Source organism: Nuphar pumila, chromosome 15, assembly GCF_984573655.1.
Source record: "Nuphar pumila chromosome 15, dmNupPumi1.hap1.1, whole genome shotgun sequence".
Lineage (NCBI taxonomy): Eukaryota > Viridiplantae > Streptophyta > Magnoliopsida > Nymphaeales > Nymphaeaceae > Nuphar > Nuphar pumila.
In genome coordinates this window covers 43356476-43373207 of record NC_143263.1, presented here as the reverse complement: position 1 = coordinate 43373207, position 16732 = coordinate 43356476, and the positions used below count along the sequence as shown (strand labels likewise).

General features: G+C 41.7%; 1 protein-coding gene across 1 annotated transcript; it reads right to left on the bottom strand.

Annotated features, from left to right (window-relative positions):
- Window positions 1-12445: 12445 nt before the first annotated feature.
- LOC149815260 (uncharacterized) lies at window positions 12446-16026 on the bottom strand. Its single transcript, XM_089990505.1, has 2 exons — window positions 13179-16026; window positions 12446-12945 (listed from the first exon to the last, which is right to left on the bottom strand). The coding sequence occupies exons 1-2, from the start codon at window positions 16024-16026 to the stop codon at window positions 12578-12580; spliced, it is 3216 nt and encodes a 1071-aa protein (XP_089846631.1). The 3' UTR covers window positions 12446-12577.
- Window positions 16027-16732: the final 706 nt, after the last annotated feature.

The following is a 16732-nucleotide window of genomic DNA, read 5'->3' as shown; positions in this document are numbered from 1 at the left end:
ATATTTCTGCACATCGGGGAGTCTCATTAGCTGATGGGAGTTTCTCCCCGGTTATCGGTCAGGAAAATGTCTCTATATCCTCTTCCTTGCAGTTGAAAAATGTTCTTCACGCTCCTTCATTTTCTCAAAGTTTACTCTCAGTGAGTTGCCTTACAAAAGAGCTAAATTGTAGACTGATATTTGACCCTGTATGCTGTCATTTTCAAGATTTGCTGACGGGAAAGAAGATTGGTGGTGGCTATGAAGAAAATGGAGTCTACTATCTACATCACCCTGTGGGAAACATTTATGCTGCAGTCGATTCTTCCTCGAGTCCTGTTCAGTGGCATCGTCGCCTCGAACATCCTTCATTGTCAAAGCTTCGTTGTGTCATTCCTCAAATTCCGTCTACTACATCATTCCAGTGTGAAGCATGTCAGTTGGGCAAACATCATTGGAGTTCGTTTTCTTCTAGTCAGAGTCAGTCCAGTCATAAGGTCTTTGAACTTCTTCATGCGGATGTATGGGGTCCTAGTAAGATTCCTACTAGGACCCAATGTCGTTATTATCTTGTATTTGTCGATGATTTTTCTAAGTTGTCTTGGGTGTTCTTAATAAAAGAAAGATCTGAAGTTCCGAGTATTCTCCAATCATTAGTTATTGAAATAAAAACTCAGTTTGAATCTGTTGTCAAGATTATCCGCACTGATAATGCCCTTGAGTTTAAAACCAAAGCCCTGTTGCAATTTTATCGAGACCATGACATTCAACCTCAAACCACTTGTGCCTATACTTTCCAACAAAATGGAGTGGCTGAGCGAAAACACAAGCACCTTCTTGATGTAGCCCGCACCCTTATGATTCAATCCAATGTTCCTGCCTCATATTGGGGTGATGCAGTTATCACAACTTGTTATTTGAACAACCACATGCCTTCATCATCCGTGGAAGACCAAATCCCTTTGCAAATCCTATATCCTAATGTACATCTCTTTTCTCTTCCGCCCAAGGTATTTGGGTGTGTTTGTTTTGTGCACAGACTTTGACCTGATCATGATAAATTAGCCACTCAAGCCATTAAGTGTATGTTTATAAGATGGTTCAATTGAAAGATACAAGGTCAGGTTAGTAGGAAAAGGTTATACTCAGACATATGGTGTTGATTTCTTTGAGACATTTTCTCCTGTCACACGGATGGGCACCATCCGTCTTGTTCTCTCAGTAGTTGTTTACCATGGATGGAGTTTGTGTCAACTAGATGTGAAAAATGCATTCTTATATGGGGATCTGTCTGAGACTGTATAGATGTAACAACTTCTTGCGTTCGAGGTTGAGGGGGAGTGTCAGAAGGTGTGCAGATTAAGAAAGGCGATATATGGTCTAAAGCAAAGTCCTTGTGCATGGTTTCAAAAGTTGTTTGATGTGATGTCAAAGTTTGGTTTTAATAAGTCAGCGTCAGACCACACATTATTTATTAAGAAAACTAACTCAGGCCTAGTCGTTATGGTAGTATATGTGGATGACATCATTCTTACAAGATATAATATGAAAGATATTGCAGCTACAAAGGATCATCTTCAAAAACATTTTGTTACAAAAGACCTTGGTCCACTTAGATACTTTTTGGGCATAGAAGTCGCCAGGAGCAGTGAGGGAGTGGTTTTGTCCCAACGGAAGTATGTTCTTGATTTATTAAAAGAGACAAGAATGTTGGGAGCTAAACCAACAAATATTCCCATGGATCACAAAGTCCATTTATTGGATAAGGGGTCAAAACCTGTTGATAGCAGGAGCTATCTCTCATTGGTAGAGAAGTTACTATATGTGACAGTGACTAGACCTGATATTGCTTTGGCTGTGAGCAAGGTTAGCCAGTTCATGGACAACCCGAATGAGGTACACTGAAATGCTACAATGATGATACTCAGGTACTTAAAATCTTTCCTTGGAAAAGGGTTATTATTCAAGAAAGGGGGTACCCTAGAGGTAGTTGCTTATTTTGATACTGATTATGCTGGGTCTGTAGAGGATAGGAAATCTACCACCGGTTTCTGTGTATTTGTGGGAGGTAACTTAATTTCTTTGAGAAGCAAAAAGCAAACCGTAGTTGCTAGGTCGAGTACTGAATCAGAATATAGGGCTATGGCTCAAACGACAGCTGAATTGATGTGGGTTCGAACTGTGTTGAATGATCTTCAAGTAGAGGTTTCTTCTCCTATGGTGATGATGTGTGATAACAAGGCGGCTACATATATAGCTAATAATCCAGTATTTCATGAGAGGACAAAACATATTGAAGTTGACTGCCACTACATAAGCGATATGGTTCAAGCTGGACATGTCTCTACCAAGCATGTAATCTCTGAGGATAAAGTTGCAGATATTTTTACAAAGCCTCTTGTCAGGTCCAATTTCTCAAAATGTTGCAGCAAGCTGAGCATGATTGATATCTATGCTCCAGCTTGAGGGGGAGTGTTAAGATAAGTCGACCTCTTAAAGTTTTATTTATACTTAAGGTTGTTTTTGGTATTTTCTAAATAATGAGGGACCTATATGTAATTATATTCATTTGGCTAATCTCTATTTAAACAATAGGAGATTAGACCTAATTAACTGAGTAGACGTTTTCCCCTCTCACTCTCTCTTTCTCTCAAACAAACAAAAAAGGGAGTAAGGTAAAAGAAAACCATGTTCAAGGTTTTCCATTATGTAGGTGGACTGATCTTGTTTTCCATTATGTTCAAGGTTTTTCATTACGTAGTATGTCTCCAGATACTGCTCATGAGTATCCATTAATGAACAATATTATGGAAATTTTTGTTAAAGAAACAAAAAATGGAGTAAGGTAAAATAATGTTCAAGGTTTTCCATTATGTAATAGGACTGATGTTTCGGCTGTTTCTGCAACTGATAGTCTTTTATGTCAAAAGATAAAGAAAAGAGAAAAAGAAATGCTGTATAGATCAAGCCATCTCTTGCCTTAGTATTTAGTATTTATTACATGTTAGAGCCTTGCGATTTGTAGGATCATGTGCTGTGTGAGTTCAATTTAGGATGAGTGGCTTATCATCTCCTATGTTTTATAACCAGTTTAGGTTTCACTCACAGAAATATTCTTCTCTGAGGTATTCTAACATTTTATTTTGCTCTGTAGCTTTCTCGATGATGATCTATGACATCTGCAAGCAATTTATCTGAGTAATATGGTAGCTTTTTCAGGTTCACATTGCATTCTGCTACTTGCAGTGATTTTTTCTTTTTAAGATTTGCCTGCATTATTCCCTATCCTTACTTGGTCTTTTCGATATGGTTTTCTTTGAAAAGGAAACACGATTTGTCATAGCCTTTCACCCCATTGTTTCTTGGCCTTTCTAAAGTGATTGAGCAAATGACACACATGGCAAAGGGATTTCTCTCAGTACTGCATGGTGGTACTCCTAGTGAAATAGATACTGTGCTAGTAAATTATAAGAGCTTTTCTTAGGCAACAGGGGCCTGCAAGTAATGGCCCGAGCATCAGTCCTCAACAGGGGCATGAATGCAAGATGCCAGCAGAATTATTGGATGGACAGAGGCTAGGGCTGCTTCCTTTTCACTGCGTCTTCCTTATGTCTAAGATATAAAGCAAGTGCACGGTAAAAAAATGGGAACTGGGTTGATCTAAAAATTAATGAATGAAAAAGGAAGAGAAAAATAAACAGCATTTACAAGATTTCCCATCTTTGAGATTAGCTTGTGATTTTTCAAGACTAGTAGACAAAGGCAGTATTAGTGTGGTATTGGTTGAGACCAATCCTTTCAAATCGCTTCAAGTGTCTGAAGAAATTGTGTTCTTGTAACAAAGAACCACATTGTGTGAGGTGGTAAGCTGTTTTTCCTTTTTAGTCCTTTAACTGCATGGTCAGATACTTGTTTAACTAGTATTTTCCTGTCTGTCCTTCCAACTTATGTTTGGTAGTTTTCATTCTGACACTTTTGTATTTTGTTCCTAATTGGCTCTTTATCTTGGCTGATTTAGATAGTTTCAAACTTTCAACCCAAATATTCTTCAACTGAAAACTAACTTTTTCTTTTTGTCTTTTCCCATCATCATCATCTTAAGTTGATGATGAAACTTCATTTTGATGCGATGCAAACTCTATATCCTCATGTAACAATATCCACTCATTGCCATGCTTCAATTCCACCAAGTATTACCAAGTGACAAGCTACTCATTCAATCTCGTGATTCACAATTTAGAGTTGAGAGCTGTCACTGGGACACACCCATTTTGGTGGCGTGTCCCTAGTGACACGAGTGGACACTGACACTGACACTGACACCGACACTGACAATATTTTAATATTATTTGTTTAATGTTTTATTTCAATAAAAAACATTTTTAACATTAAAATATCAAAAAATAGTTTTTTATTGATTAAAAAATTTAAAAAATCCATGTCCTATTTTCCAAAATAAATTTGAATGTGCGAGTCAAACCCGCGTCATGAGTCCTTGCGTCCACATGCCTTTGTGACATAGGTTGAGAGTTACACGATGAGTACAAATGGTAGTAAAAGATAATAGACTACAGCATTCTCTTTGACGGGAGCTTATAAGAATTATTCTGGAGCATGCTAGTCGAAAATTAGCATCTATAGCCTTCCGGTGCATTTATTCAGACTCACTATTCTCGAGGAGCAAACAATCACAAGTTGTAGAGCATGTTTTAGTCTGCACCTATGATTTAAGGTGCTTAGAACATGCACATTTTCTTTGGTAGCGCTTGGATGTATTTATAAAGATCTGTTTTCTATTTTGTTTAATGTGAATATTTATGATCATGTTTAGATGTTTTTTTAGTTTATGTTTTAGAGATCTTGATAAACAAGAATAGAAACAACATTCTTTTCCAAAAGAGGTGGGTGGCTATCCTTTTTCCTATTTTTATTTAGTACTGAAAGGAGGGTGTTGTGCAGTCACTTGAGGGCATGCAAGAGTAGAGGAGATGCAAATGAGGGGGGAATAGAGGATGCTACATGAGCCATGGGTATTGTGAAGGGACTGAGAGTAGGGATGAGAAGAGAGGGCATTGAGGGGAAGGAGGTGAGCCACTTGTTACCCATGGCAATTGTGGAGATGGATGTCAGAAAGTCAAGGGTATCATGGAGGGACTGAGAAGGGGGATGAGAAGAGATGACTTTGAGGGGAAGTGATTGCCTCGTTGCCCATGGTAATTGTGGAGATGGCGGTGTTTGGCAAAGGGAGATGTTGGTTTTGTCCTACGCGGTGGCAAAGGTGATGCTCAGCAGCTGGTTGGTGATGAGCCCCATGGTGACCCTATTCTTGGAGTGGAGGATGGTGTAGAGAAGGCTGGGTTTGGTATGGCAGTGTTGGACATGGCTGATCTGCTGGGCTTGCAAGACAGACATCAAATCCGTGGAGGAGAGCACAAGAAGATGTTTGTTCCCTATGTTCAGAGCTACATAAGCAATGCTGCTATAGGAGAGTGCTTGGGGGAGACAGTGGTAGGTAGGGCATGAACTAAGCAAATGCTTGTTTTTATTTAAATTAATTTTCATTCAAACATGCATATTTTGTTTTCATTTTTTATTATAAATATTCATAAGTATGTTATATTTATTATGTACAAATAACAAATATAAATAGGTCCAAACAGGGCCTTTGTGTTCAAATTGTTATTCTACTGAATTTACCTGCATTGATGTCATCTAGCATAGTGGGTAGTGGGCCTTGGATAATTCGTAGTTGTTTTATCTGATGGAAGAAGTGATGACTGTGGCAAGATATGGCGCTTTTTGAATGTATGCTATTTTTATATTGCATAGTTTCTGCTTGGATGGAATCTGATGCTTCACCCCCACAAGGCCACAACCAACCTACATGTAGTTAGGATGGTCTTTTAATTTTTAAAATTTCTCTGATGTCTGAACTGATACAGCCTATGCCAGTGTACGGCATAGAAAATTTTCAGGTCAGGTATCATTCTTACTTTAGTTAACCTCTGATTGTCTAAAATTGATTCTAACAATTTAGTGTGGATGATGGAGACATGGAGTTCAATCATTCATCCTAGACTCACCAGAAACATTTCGATTGGTCCTGGTTGTCAATCCTGCTAGTCCGAGAATTGGAATTCTATTAGCATTTAGGCCCTGTTTGGAAACTAGTAGCTGGGATGGGAAGTGGCAGCTGCTAAATCCTGAATTTGACAGCTACCACCTCTAGGATTTGGCAGCTACCACCTCCTAGAGGTGGTAGCTGTCAATTCCATGCTTTAGTGTAAATACAATGCCATTTCCCATCCCAGCTACCAGGTGGTAGCTTGACCAACTTTTTGCCAAATTCGTTAACTCCTATCCCAGTTCTGAATCCAAACAGGCCCGTAAATCATAAGCCATTCAATTGTAGAACTCGGAAATCCATATCCGATGTTTAATTTCACATGGATTTGGATGCCAAGCCCTAGCAATGATCATCCACCATCGGATCTCATAGAGATGGGCTTATTTTTCCCAGAGACCTGGACTCGGGCATCCAGCCGACCTCAGTGGGAGCTTAATCCCAGAGACCTGGACCCGGGCATCCAGCCGACCACAGTGGGAACTTAAAACCAAGAGTTGGAGCCCGTTTGAAAATCTTTTGGGCCAACTCAAACACGGGAATTCTGAGTTGGTCTGGGATTCCAACTCCAAATTCTGAATTCTAGGTGATCTGAAATCACTCTTTTAGGATGCGTTTGATTACCTTGGATCTCATATCTGAGGTCTCAGATCTTATGATTTGTAGGTGGATTCTACGATTTGTAACTGGATTTAAAATCCATTGTTTGATAAACCTTGTAGAGAGAGAGAGAGAGAGAGAGAGAGAGAGAGAGAGAGAGAGAGAGAGAGAGAGAGAGAGAGAGAGATGATTCTGAGTTCATGAATCTTTGGCCTGGCCATCTCCCCTCCGGCTAGTGGATCTTGGATGTGGGTTTTGAGTCTCATATTCAAGGAGCTGAGATCCCATATTTGCAGCATATTTGCAGAAAACCTAGCATGGACCCATGTCAGATCCAATACACATTAGATACATGTGGCATTCAGTCACCCTAAAACTCAATTCTAAGGAATTTAGAATTTTATGTATTTTATCTTATAGCTTTCTTTCTTTTTTAGACTTGTGAATAACGAAATTTAAACTTGGTACCTTAATAAAACAGTGCGATGATCAATTAGAATGTCGTGGTCAGTGATTTATAATTGTCTCCAGGTTTTCTTTGGACTGAAGAATCTCACGCCCAATGTAGTACGGAAAAAATGATCCTATCCTCTGGCATATGATATATGAGAATCTATGCTGATCCTATCCGTCCAACTGGTGCATCTGGATGGCTAGGAATAGTCCACATCCAGGTGAGAATGGATGGCTAGGATAGCTCTCTTTTCCCACAGGGGTCTAATGAACACACCCGTGGGAAATATGCAATGGGGCCCATATCTTTGATGCTAAATCCATGTTTTCTTATGAAAACAGGGTCACCTCTCTCTCTCTCTCTCTCTCTCTCTTCTGTTTTCTTATTTTGTAAATATAAGCTAATCTGGAACTTAACCAGAGCTGGTCCTTACAAATTCAGATTCTTGGCAACATTAAGATCCAGACTTTTGTAAGGGGAAACCGAAATATGTAAACTAGTATAAACCGAGATTTTCATAGCATTTTTTGCAAATCTAACCATGGAGATGCATTTGGTGTGGCCCATTTGCTTGAAATCGACTATTGGATCATTGTAATCGGATCAAAAAATATGATTTTGTATGCTTGAATATTTATGCAAATTCCGAGCCATTGATTTTCAAGCCTGATCACATCAGTACCGTGAAATTTTAGAAAAAAATATAAAAATCCTATGAAAATCTCCGTGCATACCAGTTTGCATGTTTGATTGGTTTACATTTCCAACTGTTTTATTTAATACCATGTTACACAAATAACACTTAAAAAGTGTATGCATATGTGCTTCCTGATGAGCCTACACGAGTCTTGCCGAGGTGTTTATGCTTGAGTTAGTAATGTACACTAACAACTTATGGCTTGCTGATCTGTTTAGTTGTTTCTCACAGATTTTCATAACCCTGTAATGCAATGGGATACGTATTTGAATTATTGAGTTGATTATGTTGCGAGCCCTAACAAAGCCTCTCACGAGCCGACCCAAGTTGAGCCATGAGCTGCGTGATTCGTTTCTCAGCATATGGGACCATTGGATCAATTATGTAACCTGCATCAGTTCATATCCAACTGAAACATGTACCATGTACATCCCTTATTTGGCACTAAGTCAGGTTGGTATGAACCATGGCACTGAGATTTCATGTGGGATCCAAACTATGCTGCTCCTTATCTTTGTTGGGCATGATCCACGGCACTGGATTCCATGTGGGACCCAAACCATGCTGATCCTTACCTTTGTAGGGTCCATGATTTTGAAACTGAACCCTGAAGTATTGCCAATGTGAGGAGGAAACCAACAAGGTGAGCACATGGGGGGTTATTGCATGTTAAAGAAAAGTGTGTGCATTATGGTGAGAGTTACGACCACCGAAAGGTGCATTCAATAGTACAAAAGATGAGAGAAATTCTTTGTATGTAAACATGATTTCTGGTGCAGTGTCTGTCTTTCATGAACATTGAGACAATGGTGTTGGTAGAAAAATAAGGGTGCAGTCAATTGGCAAGATGTCGGGGCTTATGTAAGGAGAGCAAGGTACAAATCTTGATAATCTATTTTTTTGAAAGGCAAGCTGGGGTTAGGCAGACCCCCACCAGTTATTATTCAATCATACCACTGGGGTTTTGAACCTGCAACGTCCCATGACAGGGAGACCTGCACTGACAGCTCCTACCAACCACGCGGAGCCGGTAAATCTTGATAATCTTAGGTTGAAAGAAAAATCACCCCACAAACTAACACAAAACTGCCTTCCTAACAAAGAGTCCAAATCAAGGGTTTCAAAACTTAGAACAAAGAAATTTAATAGTATGTTTAGGTTACTCAAAATTGACTTTCAAGTTTTCTTTTTTCTTTTCCTTTAAAAGGAAGGTTTTTAACTCTAGTAAAAGTCGGGGTCGAAGACCAACGGGAGCTCCGCTTGTCTGGTAGGAGCAGCTAGTGCACGTCACCTTGTGTTGGGGCATTGCAGGTTCAAAACCCAATGGCATAGTTGTATAACTGGTAGGGGTCTGCCTAACCCCAGCTTTCTCTGTGAAAAAAAAGAAAAAAAAAGTGGGGTTCGAAGGAGGTACTGGATGGTTAGGTCACACTATCATAACCGAGGGTCGCTGGTTTGGATCCTACAGGGTTATCCTCAGCTTTCCTATCAACGATAAAAGAAATAAAAAAAAAAAAACTGTGGTAAAAAATGAAACACAATAAAATGCAAAAAGGAAAAACATCTGAGAAAAAGGAAGCACTCGGCAATTGTTCTCCTTTTTGTTTTGATAGCCTCCATGGGTTCGAACCAGAGACCCCTTGGTTATGACAGTAGGACCTTACCAACCAGCTGTCTCATTCGATAGCCAATTGTCCTTAAAATTAGGATAGGAATTGGTTTATATTTTATTAGATTAGATAGATACTAATTTGTCAATTGTATAGATTGCCTCCACATATACGCAAATGCGTTACTGCACTACATATCCAAAACCCATTCAAACCCCAATCGAAAGAAAAAGCCAAATGAAATAAAAAAGTGGGAGAAAATTTGGTAAAAAGAAGGCGTCTCCAACTCATGTTTACTAGTTTCAGGGAGTCAAGCTAATTTTTCATGTATAGTTTATTTTTCTGTCAATTAACTTTTTATTTTTTATAATCACCTCAAAGTTAAATTTTTCTAAATGTGATATTCTACACAGGTGCACCCACGCACACACACATCTCTCTCTTACAAGTGAGATCATTCTTCTAGCCGGCCAATTTAAGGATGGCAGCGGACCGGGGGAAAACGGGGCCCCGCCCCATCCCGCCTCGCTTCGCCCAGTTTGGACTGGGGATATAGGACATGAAACTGAGATGGGGATGGGGATGAGGGTTAAAATAAAAACCAGTGTGGGGATGGAGGCGGGGATGGACTTACGCTTTCCTCCTCCATGCCTTACCCCACCCCATCCCCGATCTTCGTTAGTAAAATGCTAAAATACTCTTTAGGGATGACAGCAGACTGAAGGAAAATGGGGCTCCACCCCGCCTCACCTTGTTTGGACTGGAGATGAAAGACATGAAACTGGGATGAAGGTTAAAATCAAAACTGGTGCACAGATGGAGGCAGGGATGAAGGATAGAATTTTGAGATGGGGCGGGAGTGGAGACCTTATCCCCCGTCCCCACCCTGGTCCACTGCCATCCCTAGTCCATTGGACCAAATGGAATGAAATCCTGCTACGTTGTTTGACTGTCTTTCCATAGTTGCTCAACTTATTGTACTTATGACTCCAATTTTGGACTAAGTTGGTTCTAATTGCTACGGGCCAAATTGGTCGACTGTCAAAGTATGATTGTGACAATTCTTGAAGCAAATGTGCCAAAGCAAAATGTTTGTTTCAGTGAATGGGGGCACAAAAAACTTAGCATGCATGTGGAGAGTTGGAGGACGGTGGGCAGGGGGACCTCAAGTGTTTTACCGACGGTAGGCCAGCCAAGGTAGGCCAGCCAATGTGCTGTCGGTGATGTGGGGCTTTTCTCTTTAATTAACAAAAAAAAAAAAATTATCATGCGCATGTGGAGAGTTTTTTTTTTTTTTTCAGGTTAGGCAAACCCCTACCACTTATACAACTATACCATAGGGATTCGAACTTGCAACGCCCCAACACAAGGTGACGTGCACTAACTGCTCCTGCCACACAAGCGGAGCCCAACTTGGTATGCATGTTGAGAGTTGGAGTAAAAGAATGAAGAAAGTATGGCCAGCTTTCACCATTGTTTTCTTGTGTCTCCCTAGTTTTGACCCACAAGGATCTCTCTTGTTGGCATACAATCCTAGTGACATCTCTGCATCTGTGGGGCCAAATCAGTTGCCCATCAGGTACTGATTGTGACAAAGACAAAGAGGGGCACCCATTCATTTACTTTTGAGTTGATAGATATGTTGTTTGGTACTTTTGTGGGCATATAGAGTTGGTTCCAAGTCAGGTATGTTGGCATGGGTTGATCTGAGTTGGTCAAACTTTCCTCACCCAATCTTGAACATGGATTAAACTGCAATGGGTCCCAGGATGGCAAGCAAAAGGGTTCAAGGTGGTGCAGATCAGAGCTTATCTATTCCCAGCTTGGACTCCTTTCGGTGACTATTTTTGAATATTTGTATTTTGGATCTACTGTTCATATTTGAATGGTTCTTATTCGATTCAGGTCTTCGTCAGTTCAAATCTTGAGTATCACCATAGTTATGGTGGAGCTTCTTAAAATCTCAGAGGCTTGCTCTCTAAAACCCCCACTTTGGAAGCATGAAACTATGGACTTTTTTTATACTCCCAAAGCTTTATCAGAATTTGGGTTTCAATAAAATGAAAAATGCTTGCATCTTCTGGTATAAAAATGAACTTCCATGACATTAAAAAATGTCTTTTTTCATGTTAAAAGGAGTATATTGAAAGTTATTAGCAAATGGATTGGGTATGGGTTATATCCTTTCTGACTGAATCTAAATCCAAATTTTGTGCACATGATCCAAATCTGTATCTGAATCCGAGTACGACAAGGTGATGCAATGCTCAATCTGGTTTCAAATTATAATCTACTAGAAGATGACCCGAATTGACAATTATTACAAGTAAAATGTGAAAATGGATCAGACTAGATTTGAATCTGTACACAGATCTGATATAAACACTGATCCAGATCCCATCTGAATCCAAATATAATCTAAATGTGTAAATTCAAATCCAACCCAAATACCCTTTTACATCATACTTTAATGATCTGTATCCTTGAAGTAAACTCTCGGATTCCAATTCGAAGGTCCAAATAAATCAAATCAGTTTGCACCCCCAATAATAAGATGCACATATGTCATGAATGCTTTTTAATAAAAAGGATTCAATTACATTTTAATTAAAACATATGCTTTAACTTGTTTCTATTGTTGCTTCTTACTCATGCTTCTTAAAGGCTTCATATGCTCGATTCATTTATAGGTGTTTTTTCAAGACTCAATTCATGCTTCACATGTCGCTTCTCACACCTGCTTCGGTGACTATGGTACCTATTAGATCCAACTGGCTATCTAACCCTATTTGGTACATGTATACCAACTGAACTAAATGGATTTGGGTAGGATTATTGATCTCCAATCCAAACCTGCATCATATACCCAGATTGCAAGGAATATACAACACCATGTGCATTATACATCCAAGAAATTACACTCATGCCTCAAGATTGCATGGACATAGAATTGCTTTCAATTATAAGCCTACCATAAGAAAATTGGAAGAAAAGGAAATGGACACAAACCAAGTTTTCTTCAAAAGGAATTGCAAATTACTCAAACTGTATGTACAAATTTATGGGGCTAATGGGTCCACCTTGCTAGTGCTGAGCAACTCCATCTCTTCCAATCATGTCTTGATGAGGGGCTGCGAGTTCTTCCCCAAATCTTCCTGTGGGCTCTTCACCTCCATTAACAAGGCCACCACTTCTTTCATGGTAGGCCTCTCTGAAGGTGAAGGGTTGACACACAGCAAGGCAATGCCCAGTGTCTGAAGCATCTCCTGCACCATCTGGTCTGGTAAACCTCTCAGCTTCAGATCCAATATGTCCGTCGCGGGCTCTGAGCTTCCAATCTTCTTCTTCACCCACTCCACGATGTGCAGACCATCACCAACACAAGTCCCCAGGGCGCTCCTGCCGCTAAGTATCTCCAGCAGCACAATGCCATAGCTATACACATCACTCTTCTCTGTGATGTTCATGGTGTAACCATACTCTGCAGGAAGGTTTTACCACAGTGAGAAACATAAAAGCTCAATTGCCACTAAAGATGCTTGTCATGTGTAGTAAAATTTACACAAGTATATTCATAACAGTCGTCCATCTCAAAGCAGAAAATATCAGAACAAATAACTAGCAAAATCTAATAGAACAAAAGATAAGAAAATCAGTAAAAACAAGAACCAAATTGAAAAACAGAAAAACACCAAGAAACAGTGGAAGTTCTACCAGGCGCTATGTATCCATAAGAACCAGCAACTCTGGACATTGCATGGTGGAAATTGGGAGAGTTCATCAGCTTAGCGAGACCGAAATCTGCCAAATAGGCCTCATAATTTGCATCCAACAGTATGTTATTGCACTTCACATCTCTATGAAGAATCGCAGGCACACAATCATGGTGAAGGTAGGACAGTCCCTGTGCCGATCCTACAGCGATCTTGTAGCATGTTTCCCAATTCAAATTCCTCTTCTCTTGCAGAAATTGATGCAAATTCCCATTAGGTATGTAGTTGTAGAGCAGAAGCTTCACACATTTGTTTGAGCAGTAACCCAAGAGCTTCACTATGTTCCGATGCCGAATGTGACCCAGAATGTGAATCTCAGAAGCGAATGCATCAAAGGGCTCTTCTTCCTTCTTGGATTTCCATAGCTTCTTCACTGCGATCACCTCTCCATTAAGCATCTCTGCTTTGTAAACAATTCCTGAGCACCCATTCCCAATCACATTTTCATCAACTAGACATTCCAAGATGTTGTCTATGGTGAAATTGAGCTTTTGGAATGGGATAAACGTCCAAGGGAATGAGAAATCCTCGAACGATGAAGGCGAAGAGCAAACTGAGTGTCTGTTCCCTGCCACTGTTCTCCTGTATTTGTAGATCAAAACCCAAACAGAGAAAGCTATCAGAGAGAAGGAGCCTAGTAACACACAAACTAGAGCAGCCGTTTTCACTGGTTTAAGAATAGCCGTCCGAATTTGAGCTGAAGAACATGACACCCCATCAAATGACATGCATAATCCTAAGTTGTTCAAGTATGAATTCACAGAAAGCGTCCTGAAAAACAGTGTCACCGGCATCGGGCCGGAGAAATTGTTGAATGAAATATTCAATGAAGTCAAGCTGGTTAGCATCCCCAACACCCTGATACTACCTGAAAGCGAATTATGTGACAAATCCAATGACTGCAATTGAGTTAACCCAGCCATCTCTGAAGGGATCTCGCCGGTGAAATTATTCCAACTAAGGTCCAGACTAATTGTCAAGCTGTTGATGGCCCCAATCTCAGGTGGGATCGAGCCTGAAAACCTATTGAAACTCAAGTCCAACAGAGTCAGCCTCTGCATATACTTCACAATCTTCGGCAATGAGCCAGACATCAAATTGTTGTTCAGATTGAGCTTATTCAGATAGCTCAAGTTCCCAAAGCTCACTGGAATCCCGCCACTGAATTTATTGTGACTAAGGTCAAGCTGCTCCAGATTGAACAACCTGCCGAGCTCGCTCGACACCTCCCCTGACAAGAGATTATCTGAAGCATCGAGCAATTCAAGCACAGAGATGTTGGAGATCTCCACCGGCAATCTTCCCGAGAACCGGTTTGAGTACAAGTCGAGGAAAACCAGGTTTTCTAGCTCACTGATCTCGGGCGGGATCTCGCCAGAGAGCCGGTTCTCTCCAAGCCTAAGCCGGACAAGTGATTTGCAATCTGCAACTCTGCTCGGCAACTTGCCCGAGAGCGAATTGCCAAGCAGCAGAAGCTTGCTGAGCTTCTTCAGTCCAAAGATCTCCTCAGGGATTGAACCAGTAAGACTGTTCTTGGAGAGGTCCAGAGCATACAATTCACTGCAATTCCCTATACTGGGAGGAATGCTGCCATAAATGAGATTGCCCCACAAGAAGAAACTCTGCAGGGACCTCAGGTTGCTAATCTGCCAGGGGATCTCACCACTGAGCATGTTCTTGTCCAGCTGCAATGCAGTCAAGCTGGAGCAGTTACTGAGCTGCCACGGTATAGAACCACTGAAGGAATTCTCAGATAGGTGCAGCTGCTCCAATGCCGACAGCCCACCGAGCTCCGGTGGGATCGCACCGGAGAGCTTATTCGCGGAGACGTCGAGCACCACCAACGCCGAGCAATTCGAAAGCTCCGGTGGGAGCGGCCCCTCGAGCGAGTTGCCCCACAGCAACAGACTAGTTAGCTGCTTTAGCCGACCGAGCTCCGGCGGGATGGTACCGGAGATCTGGTTCACGTGGAGGTACAGGTTCCGGAGCGCGGTGCAACCACCGAGCTCGGCGGGTATCTGGCCGGAGACTCGAGTCACGTACAATGCCAGTGTTTCCATGTTGGCTAGGCGGCCCAAGGTGGCCGGAATGGGACCGAAGAGGCCGGTGGCGGCGGCACCGAAGGTGGTGAGGTTAGCCCAGTTGCCGAGCTCCGGAGGGATCGAGCCAGAGAGCTGGGGGTTACCGCCGATACGGAATTGCTCCATGGCGGGTATCCGGCCGAGCTGGGGCGGGATGGTGCCGTTGAGGTCGTTGTCCTGGAGGCAGAGGATGCGGAGGCGGGAGAGGTCGCCTAACTGATGGGGGATGGCACCGGAGAGGCGGTTGGAGTTGAGGAGGAGGGACTGGAGGGAGGAGAGGCGGCCGAGTTGGGGAGGGATGGGGCCGAGGAGGGAGTTGGAGCTGAGGTCCAAGAGGCGGAGGGCGGGGAGGTATCCGAGCTCGGGTGGAATGGGGCCGGAGAGATTGGTGGAGGAGAGGTTGAGGAGCTGGAGGGAGGTGAGAGAGGAGAGCTGTGGGGGGAGGGAGACGTTGAGGAAGGCGGAGGGGATGCTGAGGGAGGTGACCCTGCCGTCCACGGAGCATGTGACACCCTGCCAGGAGCAGGGGGTATCCTGGGAGGGGTTCCATAACCCGAAGATGGGGTCGACGAAGAGCTGGGAAGGAGGGAGGAGGGAGAGGAGGGCAGCGCCGTCTGGGGAGAGGGAGGTGGTGGGGTTGGGGAAGAGGAGGAGGAGGAGGAAGGTGGTGAGGAGGAGGGACGTGGGGAAGGAGGAGATGGGGCTCATGTGGGCAGTGGCTGTTATGCCTTTCTGTCTCTCTGTGTTTTAGCTTATGGAGAGAGAGAGAGAGAGAGAGAGAGAGAGAGAGAGAGAGAGAGATTCTTACTTTCTCTGGTTTCTACACCTTTTGCTCTGTTATAAGAACTGCATGGTTGAGAGAGAAAGGGAGATTCGTCTCTCTTCCATTTCTTATGACTGTGAACATTTCAGAGAGAGAGAGAGAGAGAGACGTACTCAGAGTTTGCCTGCAAATGAAATCCGTCACCCACTTAAAAACAACAAATCAGCGATTTAATCAGAGAGGGTGGGAGTGTCTTGCGATAATTTAAAAAATTGTTTTTTTTTTCACAAAAATGGAGAAAAATATCCTTGTATTTAAAACTTCAAAATATATTAAAACATATATGATATAAGAAAAAGAGTAAAAAAGTTAAATCCGTATAAAAATATACATATCATGTTAATATCATGATAATATTGTGATAAAATATGATATTTTCAAAATAATTGAAAATTTAAAAATATTTTATTTTATTATATCATATACGTTTTTTAAAAATCTTTCAATAAAATCTCAAGGGATATTTAAGAAAAATAACTATGAATCGGTGATCATCTCGAGCGATTTAATGAGTCCGCATGGGTGCTTGTGCTGCGTGGGAAATTGGAGTTTTATCATGAGGCGGCTTGGAAATATGTGAAAGCCAAAACT

Excerpts from the sequence above, each read along its gene's own strand:
- LOC149815260 (XM_089990505.1), bottom strand. The coding sequence starts at position 16,026 with ATGAGCCCCATCTCCTCCTTCCCCACGTCCCTCCTCCTCACCACCTTC. Across the intron at positions 12,946-13,178 it reads TTATGGATACATAGCGCCTG|AGTATGGTTACACCATGAAC; the intron begins GTAGAACTTCCA and ends ACCTTCCTGCAG.